The sequence below is a fragment of the Corvus moneduloides genome, chromosome 17 (genome assembly GCF_009650955.1).
Source record: "Corvus moneduloides isolate bCorMon1 chromosome 17, bCorMon1.pri, whole genome shotgun sequence".
NCBI lineage: Eukaryota > Metazoa > Chordata > Aves > Passeriformes > Corvidae > Corvus > Corvus moneduloides.
The window spans coordinates 3816769-3831810 of NC_045492.1; the positions used below are offsets into that span (position 1 = coordinate 3816769).

General features: G+C 43.7%; 1 protein-coding gene across 9 annotated transcripts in view; it reads left to right on the plus strand.

The window, feature by feature from the left end:
• Positions 1 to 15042, plus strand: part of PTPRT (protein tyrosine phosphatase receptor type T) — a 431612-nt gene that overhangs the window by 355420 nt on the left and 61150 nt on the right. For 6 of the 9 annotated variants that reach the window (XM_032126644.1, XM_032126648.1, XM_032126645.1 and 3 more), the window contains 2 exons: positions 4569 to 4598; positions 12591 to 12638. In XM_032126644.1, the coding sequence (XP_031982535.1) occupies positions 4569 to 4598; positions 12591 to 12638 (78 nt within the window). The remainder of the gene's footprint in view (positions 1 to 4568; positions 4599 to 12590; positions 12639 to 15042) is intronic. The other 3 variants (XM_032126650.1, XM_032126652.1, XM_032126646.1) reach the window with 1 other exon arrangement.

Genomic DNA, 15042 nt, shown 5'->3' on the forward strand with positions numbered 1-15042 from the left:
AACACTTGGTTCTTCTGATGTCACGACTGCTACAACGTAAGTTGTTATCTCACAGATAGCACAGACAAACCCCCAAGCAAAATTACTCATAATGCAGAACGAGTTCCAGAGGTTGGAGACTGAGGATCCATTTGCTCTGTGTGGAAGTTCCCAGTCTCCTGCTGAGCTGAGCTCGCCCCTGAGACAGTGCACAGGACCTTCAGCTGAACTTGCTTTCAGTTCAGCAAAAACTGAACTGGTCCCTGAAGCAGCAATGTTTGGTGAATTTGGGTGTGGTGTCCCACGGGCAGAACTTTGCTCTATCTGGTTTTGCCATAGGCTCTGGAAACCTGGGCAATTTTCTTCAAAGTTAACATTAGAAAGGAAGTGAGTGGGACTATTAGAAATCTACATTCTCCCTTTTTTTCCCTAGAGCTGGAAAATTACAGTTTCCCTTGTGTTGTTTCCACAGCCCCTCCCAGGGCAGACAAGCAAAATCCCTGCAGTCTGTATCTCTCTTTGTTTGCTGCAATTTGCAAGGATACCTGCCAGAAGACACACTGAAATAAGGAGTAAACTGGCTCATTGACTTTAAAATCTTTTCCCATTTAGAAGCTATGAGTGCAAGAGGAGCTTTGGGAGGCTGTAGCACACCTCCAGCACCTCCAGAGCTGCTGATCACATCAGTTCTGGGCTCCCTTGGATGGGAACCACCAGCCACATCCAAGTGAGGCTTAGAGCTACATATGGACAAGTGTTCCCTGAAGATGAACTTCAGCCTGTCAGGCTCATTTCCTTTGTAAACTAGTGAGGGTTGGGACCAGCTTTTATAAAAGGAGAAGCTGATTTGGACCACAAATTGATTGAAACTTCTGGAGGAGCGGAGCTGAAAGCTTGAGCTCTTCTGAGACAGCAGTTTAACAACAAAGTTCTCTTTCCATTTTGCAAACAGAAGTGTTCAGAGCTTAAGCTGTTGCATTCCATGTTTGCATTAGCCTCACTCTTTAAAAGAGCTCCCTTCCCAGTGCACCAAGGCCTCGGTGTACAGTGTAGCCTTGCAAGGCAACAATTCAGTAAAATAATTTTATGAGTTTAACTTGAGACATTTTCTTCAAATGGAGCCAGAAAATATCCCAGTGACATTTGTCCATTGTCCAGGGCATCACAGCTCACTGGGAGCAGGCACTGTGGTGGATTTCCCAGATGAAGCATTTTGTTAATCAGCGCAGAGAGCAAAGGGAGGAGAGGGATTAGAAGAGAAGGAAGACATTGGTTTGAGATGAGCACTGGGATCATCAGGAGCCTCTTTTTGTTCCTGTGAGAGTCACCAAGCAGGCTGCTTGGAACCTTTCAAACACAGGGCATAAGCAAGTGGTGCCCAGTCGCTCACAGTTTCAGCAGAACAAATTGCAAAAATTCCAGGAACTCAAAAATTTCTGTGGGCTGATAAAGTTTTAGAGGGTTTAGTGAGATACATGAAGCTAAATTAAGCTTCATTATTTTCCACTGTATAAATACAGTGGAAAACTTGGATTTGACTTTATGTTTGTTGTCTGAAAGTTTTAGTTGAAACTTGAAGTTGTCTAAAGTCTGCTTAAGTTTCCATATGCGTATATCTACGTCAAAATTGTGTGTGCATATAAATTTCTGTTTTAAATATGAGTGTATTACAGTATTTAAAATCAAAGCCATTAACAAAGTTTGTTTTCTTGGTTTTGGGAACCCACTAACTCCATGAGTTAAGTCATGGTATCATCATTACGTGTATATGACATAAAAATTGCTGCCACATAATGGAGGGAAACTTTATACAAGGACAGGTAGTGACAGGACAAGGGGGGGATGGCTTCAAACTGAAAGAGATTAAATTTAGATTAGATACTAGGAAGAAATCCTTCCCTGTGAGGGTGGGGAGGCCCTGGCACAGGGTGCCCAGAGAAGCTGTGGCTGCCCCTGGATCCCTGGCAGTGTCCAAGGCCAGGTTGGACGGGGCTTGGAGCAGCCTGGGACAGTGGAAGGTGTCCCTGCCCATGGCAGGGGGGATTGGAATGATCTTTTAGGTCCATTCCAACACGAGCCACTCTGTGATTCTATGATAATTTAGCCCGTTAATTTAGAGGTGGTTATCAGTGCCCACATGAGTGTATGTGCCCACAAAAGGCAGAACCACATTCTTTCATTAATAGAGTCATATCTTGAAATATCTCATTTTTATTGTATGAAAATGTTTTTAATTCTCTAAGGAGCTTTTTTTTTTCCTTAATATTAGTTAAAGACATTTGTGTAATAGAGAATACAGAATCATTTAGTAAAAACAAAATGAAGCAAGAAAAATAAGATATTTTTTCAGGAGAAAATACGCTTTGACTTTGCCACTCCCCAGAGGATTTGATTTTGGTCAGTTCTGATTTCATCTGAGCAATTTTAATTCTGGTGTAATCATGACACGTATTTCCCGGGAGTGAAGAATGTGACACCTCTCAGGCTGGTGTGTTTGAGCAGACAAAGCCTCCACTGACCCCTTTAAATATAAGACTGAATAAATAGGATCGGACAGCCTGTCATGGGTGCACCGTAAATAAGTTCTTTAAACTGCTGTTGGTAGCAAAAAAGGAGATTTGGGGCTATGTAGGGTCTAGGATTATTTCCTCCTATGAAAATTCAGCTCCTTATTCTGGATTAGGATTTAGGTTTTTACCTTAAACTAATTAAATAAAACCCCAAAGTCTCTTGGGCAGAACATACTATAGGATAGATATTAGGAATAGGATAGAATTAGGAAAAAGGGATATTTGCACATTTAGTGACCCATGTCCCTCATGTGTCCCTGTTTCAGGTGGGAGACAGGCAGGGGTTTGGGTTGTGTTGTACATTCTAGGACCAGGTCATCTTTTTACTGAACCATAACTCAGACCAGTTTTCACAGTAAGCTTTGAAATATTCTGTAGTAAGTCCTTATTTCAGGCTGCGTGTTTTTGGAGAATTTGAGCCAAAATGGACTGTCCAATTCCAGAACATCATCCTCCTTTTGTTTGTCTTCCTTTATTCTCTGTCCTTATGGAGCAAACCTTTCTGAGCTTTCCTCTGCAGCCTGGAGGGATGTGCAGCTTTTTAAAGAGGGCCAAGAGTCTGGTGGGATGCCAGATGTGTGCAGCCCAGGCAGGAGAGCAGCAAGGTGCTCAAGGGAACAGCTGCAGTCAACAGTGCTGTGTGAACCCTGGCCCTGGCCTCTGAGAGCTTCGTTTAGTTTTGGGGATTTCAGGGGTTCAGCTGTGTGGGCTCTCACCTTCTGCATCTTGGTCATGTTTCCCTTTGTTTAGAGGCTCAGTGGAACTTGGATTTTCACAGGGAAGCTCAGTGGCAAACACTGCACCTTAGCTGGTGCATTGCTCCGGCCTGTAGCACTTCTGCTTTCAGGAGATAATAGCATTTAGTTAAAATGCATCCAGGTGTATCTTGGAATCAGTGCTATTCAAATAACTCGGCATACATCAGGAATCTGGCCGAAATATCAGGTTTAGAGCAAAGGCCATCATCAGGAACACCATCAAACTTCAGTTTAATCCTCATGAGCTGTTCTTTACCCCGTGTGTGCACAGCAGAGAGGGTGACTGTGCACAGAGTGACTGCACTGAACCTGGTTTCCACGTGTGCTTATGGAAGTTGTGTTCAGAGCAACCATAAAACTGAACACTTGAAAGCTGCATTTGTATTTCTAAGTGATTCCTAATCTTCCTAGTGCCTTCAAGGATGGGATTTTAAAGCTATGCAATAGATTGATGTTTGGGTTTCACTGTTTTTCCCTGTCTTGACCGCTGCTGCTGCTTTTGTGGCTCCTTGTGGCTGGTGGTAAATCTCTCATACCCTGGGATAGGTCTGTTGTGAACCAGTCTTTTCAGAGAAGCCCCTTTCCAGTTATAAAAGGGGAAACGTCACCTCTTAAGCTACAACTGATTGCCAAGGCTCAGTTTGTGGTGCTGCTCAAAATGTTGTGAAATGAATTGTTGAGAAACTGTGGTAGAAAGTGCTTAATCACAGTGATGCAGAAAGCTACTGCATGCCCCCAGTGCTCAGCTATAAATATGGAGTGATGCTTGAATTGTTAATGAACTATTTGCATTTTAGAGTTTGATGAAGCTTGATTTATCATTAGACAATTTGCTCATTGTCTAAATATTCCAAAATTGTGGCGTTCTTACATTGTCACTTCCCTATTTATTGTTATTTATATTAATAGCTCTGACATCTTTCTTTCCATTTCAAAAATATCAAAGCACTTGAGAGGCAAAATTAAGTCTCATTGCCCATGTTACTGACATGAAAAAGTGAGGGAATTAAAGGTGAGGGGATTTATTCATGGTGGCAGAAGTGAAAACACAACCTTCAGTCTCCAGTTCAGTATCTGTTTATTCCTCACCGGCGTACAGCTCCTGAAAGAAGCATAGGCAAATAGTAGCTCAGTACAGAAAACAGTACAAATACTTTGTATATTGAAAAAGGATCCTGGAGTTCATATAAATCTAATTATGTCCTTTTCTCTTTTTCTCCTTTTGGATATTTTGTTCATCTGACCGGCCGTCAATATTTAGAAGAAATGCATATTCCTACTCCTATTACTTGTAAGTACTTGGCTGGGGATGAGGTTTTTAGAGCATGTTCACCCTGTGGTAATTTTATGCTTTGTTGTATTCTTTTCTAATTTTTTTTTTCTTTTTTACCATTCCATTTATCCTTGTCTTTCCAGATGCTTGTGTTTTATTTTCTCAGTTGCATGCTGTTGTTTTCCCTGTTTTACCACTGCACCTGTAGCTGTGCCTGCAAACACATGAATGTCCACAGATATGTCAGTTATGGTTTATGGTTCTTCAAATTGGATATTTCTCTCTAGATTGGATATCAGAAAAAATTTCTTCACCAAAAGGGCTGTCCAGCACCAGAATGTGTGGCTCAGGGAAGTGCTGGAGTCACCAGTGAGGCATTAAAAAGCTGTGTAGATGTGGCACTTGGGGACAGGGGTTAGAGATGGACATGGCAGTGCTGGGGGAACAGTTGGACTTGATGATCTTAGAAAGCTTTTCCAACATAAACGATTCCATGATTCTGTAAATGGTAATAGACAAATACAGAGTGTCCCCAGTGCATCTTTTTAATTGTCCATCACTCATAGCCAGACATCAGGAAATTCACACCTGAAGGTCATCATGGGGAATTTCTCAGCCATGGATGTAAGCTTTCTAAAAATTTTAAGGTTTCTGACAACGGGGAGTTGACATTACCCCAGCAAACATCCCTGTTCCTGGAGCTGCCAGGTTCTGAGTGTTGGTTTAGATCCTTGGATGATGAAGTGGTTCAGATATTCAGATCTAAATCACCTGTCCAGTCCTAATGACAATGCTGCATAATTAAGGCAGTTGTTAAGGCACATGAAAATGCTTCACACATCGGTACTTCCAGAGCCATCTGTTGCCTAAAGACTGAGGGGCTGGAAAGCAATCAGGGCCAAGCTGTTTGTGCCATGATGATAGTTGTGTGAGGATCCAGAGGAGGAGAGGGCTGGATCAATGACGTGAGGAAAAAGTCCTGGAGAAGTGAGTTGGATGCCTGCGCTGCCATCAGAGGGCTGGGAGGGGTGCAGAAGGCAGCTGTTGCTGCTGACAGGAACAGCTCTGCCCTCGCCAGCTTTCAGAAGCATCCAGAGCCCTATCACTGACATCAGCCTTTTTCCAGAACCTGCCAGGCTTGTCAGGGCTCTGAAACCAAAGGGCCACACCAGCCCTGACAGCCCCTCCTGGTCTGCTGCTCCAGGAGCTGCCTCCTTTGCCCCTTCCTGCGGTTCCTCTTTGTCTCATCTTGGCACTTTGTTCTGGGAGGTGTTCAGCAGCTCAGCAAAATGAGTGGGTTAATGTGCTGCCATTTCAAGGGAAGCTGATTTCCTTTCCGTATTAGTTGCTTTATGTCCAAAGAACGGGGCAAAGGAGGATCCCTGCATGCCACTGCCTGCAGGGATCAGTTAACTTGAAAATGTTCAGTGAAGAAAAGGAAAAAAACTATGTGCAAGGATCTGGAATACTGGTTAAATGCATTGTAATACATCAAGGCAGAAGGACACTGCTGAAAATGGCTTCTTTGACCATCAAAAAATAGCTCAACATTGCAGAAATGTCCTGTTCTCATAGTATTATGTTTGCATTTTTAGACAGGTAGTTGCAATTTTTCCTTCCGGGTAATGGAACTAAACTGTTGCAATTATTTATCTTTTAAAATAAAGACTTTTTTTTTTAATCTAGAACAATTACCTATCTAGATGATTTTCCTAGATATCTACTTTTACAGACTTAGTGTTTTGTAAAAATAGTATTGGAATTATATTTTTAAACCATTTTTTTTATTTAAAAGTGTGCAGCATTTCAGAAGACAACGTATTTTCAGACCTGTATTTTGTTCCAAGTGCAAAGCATAAATTTTAGTGGACTGTTGAAAGATTCTGTGGTAATTGCTTCTTCATGACCTGTCAGAAAACTATTGAAAGAGGAACCTTTCCCACTTCCCAAGCATGTGAGGAGCCTTAGGACACCATCACGAGTCTTGGCTTTGCCCGGGGATGTAATTGTAAATGCAGAGTAACTCTGTTTGCTCTAGACGTCACACTGGTCCACCAAGAACTGAACGTGACTTCAAGTAGTCAGATTAAACAGGAGGTTAACTAACTGTAAAGTAGGTGATGGTTTTAACCCAAAGGTGCTAGGAGCTAGTTGAATTTATTATTGGAACCTTTCCTCTTCTGCACATCTCTCATGTTTTACTGTTTGGTTTCCTTACAACCAGTAGCACCATTGCCTGAGAAATTCAGTGCCAGGTTTTCCTTTATAATTCTGTCTTTTTCCAGTAGGCAGTATGTGGTCAGCATGTTCCCTGCTGTATTTTATTTTGAGATCTGTGTGTTTAAAGAGATGAATCAACTTCCAAGCCCTCTGTGACCCATTTTACAGCTGCACAGCATTGCTTGAAGCAGTCAGCTGAGGATTGCTCTGCCAGAGCAAGCACAGGGGTCCTTAAGGGGTCTATTTGCTGTGGGTCAGTTTGCTAGACCCTTTTTCCTCAAGGAGCAGTGCAGTGAGTCAGGAAAAATGAAGAGAGAGCCCTCTGGAGGTCACCCAAGCCTGGGGTTGCAATGAGCTTCAGCAGAGGCAGAAGGAAGGGCTTTAATAAGGTTTAATGAGGCAGATGTCCACCATGCAGCACATCACACCAGGGAAAAGCCAGAGGTGCCATCAGGCAAACTGAGTGTTCAGAGGAGCAGGTGGAGATTTGAGCTCAGCTTGCAGAAATCACAGAGCTTTTCTTCCCCAGTACCACACCCAAAATTTTCTGCAAAGAGCTCCTTCTCAGCTCTGTGCTGATGGTGTCCCAGGGACAGCTCCGCAAGCTGGACCATCGTGGTAGTGGAGGCAACACATCAACAGTGACCTCACAACAAACACTTCCTTCACCAGGCTCTGCATTTTGGTTCACACGGACATTGGGTCTGTTCCCTGAGCTGGGAAAACCAAGCTCAGCTGTTTTTTCCCTTGAACAACAATCAAGGTAAAAGGGATGTTCCAGCAGTGAGGCAAGAAAGCAGGAGAGTCCATGAAGGAGCACACAATGAAGTTCTACTCAGTTTCATGTTTCAAGTTTCACATTAAATAGAGCATTTCATTAGAATTGCAGATGAAGATCTGAAATTGCTAAGGACTGTGCAATTCTTAGCCAAACTTGATTCAAATTGCTCTGGACTCCTATGAGCAGAGAGGTTGGATTTAAGTTTATTTGAAATGTTGTGGAAATAACAGCAGCAATATGGTTATATACAGATTTTTAAAATAGAATTGGTTTCCATGCTGTGACCTTGCATGAATGATTTAGTCCTGAAGCAAAATTCAGTTGAATGAGTTACCACTATTGAAAAGCAGGTTCCCAAATAGATCTGCTGGCAGATCTTTAAATGTGACCATATGGACTGTATCACTTCATGTTTGGTTTCAGTTTCTGGACTTCAAAGCTGTGTTTCTTAGAGCAATTCATGTCTGCTTTCAGATAATTCCTCCCAACTCTCTGTCATCTTCTATACAGGCATTTCTTCTTGCTAAGGACCAAAATCTCCAACCCTAACTCTTCCAAACAGTTCTGAATGATAGTTCTATTAAAGTCACAGAGACTTATGTCAGGAGTACCTGGTCTTTACAGAGACGGGCCATAGCACTGTGGTAATCTCTAGACTGCAGTTCTGCCCTCAGCCAGTCTTGTGTTCTGCTGCAATCCAGGACTGGAAAATTGGATTCTGTGAGATGGCTGAGTACCTGCAGGTCTGACTGGTGAAACCAGTCAAAAATACTCACTTATAGAAGCAGCTCTTTCAGCTATTTTGGGCATACATAGTTATAGGTAAATAGTACGGGGTTCTTGTATAGCAACACTTCATAGAAAACTTCCTACAACGTATAGGAAGGGATGAAAAAGGCCATAAAAATCTTTAATATGCTTTAAGGGGAGATGCAACCCAGGAGGCCTCAATTCCTAACTGGTAACTCATCATGCAGGGTCAACATCATATTGTGTACTTAAGTTCACCCATCAGCAAAGGCTAATTGTTTATGAGCTGAGATCCTGTGTGGAGAAAGAGATGGAATTAGGAGTCCTGTCCTGGCGCACTCCATGCATCCCTGTGCCCAGGATGGTGCCTGAACCTTTTCAAGGAGTTACTCTGTATTTACACCAACACAAATGGTGTCTGAGGTTGGGAAAGAATTGCTGCTGTCTCTCTGCACTTAAGTTTAATGGGCAGTGTAAGATATCAGCTCAGCCAGGTCTGGAAGATGCTGGTTTTACTCCCAGCTGAAGCTGTAAAAGACAGCAATTCATCCACTTTCCAGGAGGGTTTGTATTTAGTGACAGAAACCTCTTTTGCAACAGTATTTTCAACTGCAGCAATCCATATCATGATTTTATTATTTGCTCACCAGGAAAAGAAATGGAAATGTTTTCTGTGTGTGGGTTGTTTGTTTTGGTTTGTTTCTTTCTCCTGGGCTGGGTAATGGCTGCAGAATGAAATTTAATCAAGAGCAATATGAGACCAGGGAAGAATTTCTGGAAATACAGAGATTCGTGTACGTGTTACAAGCACTCAGTTTAATGTTATTTATGAGAAAAGGGCACTCAATGGCCAAGATGTTGTTTTCCTTTTCCCCTGCACTGGCCAGAGCTCCAGGGACATGATTGCAATGTAGGAAGCCCCTTCAACTCCCACTGGAATTTCACACCAATTTTAATTGTTGGGTGGTATCATCTGGGAGTTTCTCTCCATGGGAGAGATTGTCAGAGGTTATTAAGCTAAATTTATATTTATATTTTTTGAAATAACAGAGTTTGTGCTGAATTTCTTGCCACCATCTGTGGGACATTCAAAAAGAAAAACATCCCTTTATTTTATTTATAAGCATACCTCTGTATAAACACATTCACACTTAAATATCTCCATATATTTCCATGGATGCTGGGATCTGCCTGCACAGGTCAGCTTGCTAAATCAGGATTTTAAGAAGAAACATTCTCATTAGGTGATTTTCTCATTAGATGATGGAAAAACAGAATCGTTAATCAGTGGCTATGCCCGTCTAATGAAAGCAAATTAAAAAAAATAATATATCAAAATGCAGAAGTAAGATGAGCTGTTATTTAGAACATGTCTGTGTGGTGATTGCAAGCCTAAACTTTGCAGAGGGCAGGGTTTGTAGCTCTCTGTACCAGCAGAGACTTATACCGGATGGCTCCTACATGCACCTGGCTTGTCTAAACTTTCTCTGGTTGTAAATAAAATTAAAAAATAAATAAAAATAAATCCTCCACAAATAGTGATTCATTTGATCAAGTGAAGCTTAGATCATATTCTCAAGAGCCTGTGCTTGTATACCCACAGTGCAAAACACTCAGGGCATCTTTTGACTTAAACCTACTTTACTTCACTTTCTCCTGTCCTGTGATGTTTGCTCTGTGGTATTAGCACTTGTTCTTTACTACACCTTTACTACACCTTTACTTCCTCTCCTCCTGCCACAACCTGCACTGAGTTTGGCTTCATCAGGGCAGGCGTTGAAAGCACAGTTAAAGCTGTCAGAGCACGGGCTGTAGGTGGGGATTTGCCCTTGCAGTGGCTCTAGGAAAGCTGCCCGGGTGCTTAGGCCAGAATTGCTTCCCAGCCCTGCTCAGGCTGCTGGCAGTTCCAGAGGGGCAGGTGAGGAAGCACAGATTCAAACTGGACCACGGGAGCAGATCCACCCAGTGTCAGTGTGACAGACACTGCACTGCTCTGAGCTCTCCTTCCTCTGGCTCTGTTCACACCCCTCTAGTGACCAGGATTTCCCAGCCTGCCTGCCTCGCTGGCTTCCGAGACTCCTTCATAGAACTCTCCCCCAGTTTGAAATGAACTGCCTTTCCTAGAGCCTCCCATTCCCCAGCCCCTGCAGGCAGAGAGAACAGCTCCCCTGTGGTGTCTTTTCATGTTTGAAGACCCATCAGCCCTATTTGATTTCCTTTTCTCTAGATTAAAGATCCACATTTCCTTTGGCCTTTGCTTGTAGATCATGTTTGCCAGCATCACCTTTCGTGTCCTCCTTTGTGTGTCTGATTTGAAGAGCAGTGTTGCAGCAGAGCCCTCTCCAATCCTCAGTCAGAGCAACAGGAGCACCCAGATTATAGTGCTGTGCTCTTATTTTTCAACCAGCATGAAACCATTCCTCCAAATTGGATTTGTCGTCTGCTATAGGTTTAGGGCGTGGAGATCCTTTCCAATAGATCTGCTGTTTGACCCATGCTCCCTGGTATTTGCATGGCTCATCACTGCCTGCCTTAATTTGGAGCAGATTCCATCATAAATTACATGTGTACTCCTAGGAGTTTGCCATGCACAATTCTCTAAAAGGAATTTTATTTTTTTGGCTTTCTCAAATTGCTTATTGAAAATGAGGGCAATGTGCAATTCGTGTCTGTAGAAGGAAATTTCACGTTTAACTTACATGATCTATACCTAATGTCTAAATTACCTGTGCATGCAAATCTACCCCACAGTGTACATAATCCATCCTGGCGAAACATCTAAAATTAAATCTGTCAACGTGCACGCACAGGAGTTCTCGAGGAGTGGCAGTTACAGATTTAATGTTCATGCATGTAAAATTGATAGAAAAAGTTAGAGAAGAGTTTGAAGCTGTTTATAAAAAAAATAATCCCTGACAGTTATCCAAACCTCCACGAAACAGGAATCTGATCCTGCAGATACTTCTAACAGAAAATATTGCTGGAGCCTCCTGATTAATGCTTGTGGCAGTAAATGGTTTGTGCTTGATACCAAGTTTGCATTCCTTGACTGTTTAAGTGGAACTCCCACAATTTTATAATATTTTTTAATATAGTGCTTCAGATTTTATGTCTAGTCTCTGACAGGAGTGAGTGGAAGTTTCAAAAATAACCGAATCAAATCTCCATCATTTTTTCCCCCCAGATTCACACTTAGTTGTGTTCACTGCCTATAGCTTTTCTCCTTGCTTTAGTGGGGCCAGCATCAACTGCCTGATTATACAGCTGGTTTCACTTTTTCACTCAACTTTGAGCATCTTTCTGTCTCATCCCTCCTCTGTGTGTGTGATGCTTGCAGACATCATCTCTTCATTTCAAAACCCTCTCACACTGAAAAGGGTGACCCAGTAAACTCCATCCATGGACTCCTGCTTTCTTCTTGGCACACTTCCCTTACCCTTGAATGTAAACCAGCATTGAGATATCTTCTTCACATTCTGACATTCTGTGTTCATTATATCAGGCTCTTCTTCCCAATAGCTGCCTGGTCCTTTATTTCCTCCCCTTTTCAGCTGGATAATGCATGAGTGGGGAAGTGTGTGCTCCGTGCGGGGTGTCAGCTGTGCTGGGGACACGCTGGGCACACGGCTGGCCCGTGATTGACACTAATGCTCCCACAGCAGCTTTGTGGGGCATTGCAGTGGCTCTGTGCAGGGCAGGCTGGGCAGTGGGGACAGCGGGAGCTGTGTCACCAGCATGGCTTGTCAGTGATTCACAGAGATCTCTTGGAGCGCCCTATTTTTGGAAACAGCATTTCTAGATAAACGCTTTTCCAATTCCAAAAGGCATTTTGATGTGCTGGGAAATAAACCTCTACCTAGCTGTGGGTTTTAAGTCACATCCCTAACATTGTGGAAAGTGCTAGTCATTTGATTTTATAATCTTTTCTATGAATTATAATGATGGTAAGGACCAAATAGGCTTTGTCCTGTGCTGCCACTCTCTCCAGATACAGAACGGCAGCAGAAAAGGCACGTTTAGAAACCCAGAGCCCCTTGATGTGTCTGGCAAGCTTAGCTCTGAAATCCTCAAAAGAGATCTGTCTTCCTTTGCCCTCTAATTTAGATGAAGAATTTCTGCATTCTTGGAACAGAGAGGGAGAAAGGTGGAAACTGATAAGACACGGTTGAAAGAAAATTGTAGCGTTTTCAGATGCAGGCCTGGGTTGTGTGTGCGAGGTAGATTGAGAACTTTAAACTCATATCACCTTTTCTTTTTAGGCATTCAAGCCAGTGTTTTAGGGGCCTCTCTGTCTTCTACAGGACCAGGTAGAACTCCTTTGCATAGGGCTGTTGTAAGCAGGCCTTTGGGGACTAAGGGGCTTGGGTTTGGGGTCATTTTTTTCCTGCCTAGGACATGCAGAAATGTTGTTGCTCATTCGCTCAAAGACAAAACAAGTTTGCCAATTCCAGCTCTTTGTAGCCTGTTGGTGTTTCTGAAAAGATACCAGGCAATGGGGACTTACAGATAATTACTGCCACAAATAATTTAAGTTGCATTGAATGAGGAAGTCGCCCCTTTTGACTCACCATTTTCAACCATCAGGAGTGGTCGTCTGTAGTGGCTCACCCCAGCAGTCCAGAGTGCTTGTTATTAAGGACTTCTGCATTTTGGATTAGTGTTTCCCACTGAGTGATTTTAATTTCGGTTGCCAAAGAATTCACACAGGCATGCACAATTAGCAAATCATCAGGATTAAAAGAACCACATGGCAGGGTTAACACACTTCAAGACTATTGTAGTTACCTCAGGTACCACAGCACAAAAAAATAGGGGCTCCCATGTCCGCAGCTCATGGTTCCTAAATCTGGCTGTGCCAACGCTGCTGAACACTGGAAGCAAAGCTTTTAACATCATTAACTGCCAGCTTTTTGTTTCATCCCTCAAGGACTGCTCCCCTCTTTGCATCTTCATCTGCACAAGTGGGTACACCGTGGGGGTTTTGGGAGATCTGAGTAAGCCCCCTGTGATGATGGACCCAATTTGAACAGCTCTGGGCTTGGATTGGAACCACTGATTTACAAATGGCTGAACCCCCAACTGGCTGAGCGGATGAAACAGATGTGTTTGTTCAAAAGTTTGCAACAAACATCCGAGTTTTCTCCATAAATTTGTGCTCTCCTGATCTGGATTATCTTGCTTTAAAATAGGCTTTTCCCACAGACATAGGCAAAGGATTTAGCTCTCTTTGACCCTTCTTTGCAAACAAGTATAAGTGGCCATGCTGCCAAACTCCTGGAGGCTGGAGCTCAGCTGTGTGCTTGCACTTGCCTGTAAATGCCACTCTGAAATGTTCTGTGCATAAATGGAGCCTGTTAGGTTATGTTGCAAGGAGCACCTTTTTTTTTTTTTAGAATCTAATTAAGTTGAAAAGATGGGTAGTACTTACCACAGGCATGTTGTTTTAGAGAAGGAAAACCTCTTTGCAAAATGATTTAGTTGTTAGGATTTTTTTTCTTCTTTGAGTTGGAGAAAAGAAAGAAAACTAAAGCTCCTTCTTACAGTAAGCTGTTTTTCTCCCTTTTGTTTTATTTTCTTATCTAGGGAAGTCGTGTAAGCAAAGTTCTTTGCTGGTGCGAGGGATTTGTGTGATATTTTTTCAAGGCGTGGATTGTAGAATGTCACACATTCATTTTTAAAGGGTTTTGCTCTCTGATACGAATGAAGCACAGGGCAGTCAAATGTCAGTGGAAGCTTAGCAGCTCACTTTTCCTGCTTCTCTCCATTTTATTATTCCCTGTGTTTGCAAAAGAGGAGCCTCTTACGTTCTCAGCTTTGTTAGTGTTTTCAGAGCAGGCAGCCTTGCTGCTTTTGACAAAGTTTTTGCTGTCTCCTCAAAACAAGAAAAGACCCATTTTCCCAGAACAGGGGCATATTTGGACCTTGCTAAAACAACTTCAACCTTTAAACTGCCCCACCCTTCACTGCCGGGGGATCTCCAGAGCAGTTTGAGCATGTATCAGGAATCAGGAGGCTGATGCCCTCACTGCTCTGCTTGGGGACAGGACAGAACTCTGCTCCAGCTCTCAGGTGGCACAGAGCCAGGTCTCACACTCCCCTGGAGCTCTCAAAGAGCATCCCATGGGGTGGATGCAGATGTCCTGCTACCTTGGAGTGAGCGGTGCTCCCATCCCGAGCCCTCTGCTCCTCCTGGAGCACGCAGCACCCACTCCAGGGGCTGTACCCATTGCACCCTGTCCAAGGCACCCGCTCCAGGGGCTGTACCCATTGTACCCTATCCAAGGCACCCGCTCCAGGGGCTGTACCCATTGCACCCTGTCCAAGGCACCCACTCCAGGGGCTGTACCCATTGCACCCTGTCCAAGGCACCCGCTCCAGGAGCTGTACCCATTGCACCCTGTCCAAGGCACCCGCTCCAGGGGCTGTACCCATTGCACCCTGTCCAAGGCACCCACTCCAGGGGCTGTACCCATTGCACCCTGTCCAAGGCACCCGCTCCAGGAGCTGTACCCATTGCACCCTGTCCAAGGCACCCGCTCCAGGGGCTGTACCCATTGCACCCTGTCCAAGGCACCCACTCCAGGAGCTGTACCCATTGCACCCTGTCCAAGGCCTCTGCTCCAGGAGCTGTACCCATTGTACCCTGTCCAAGGCACCCACTCCAGGGGCTGTACCCATTGCACCCTGTCCAAGGCACCCACTCCAGGAGCT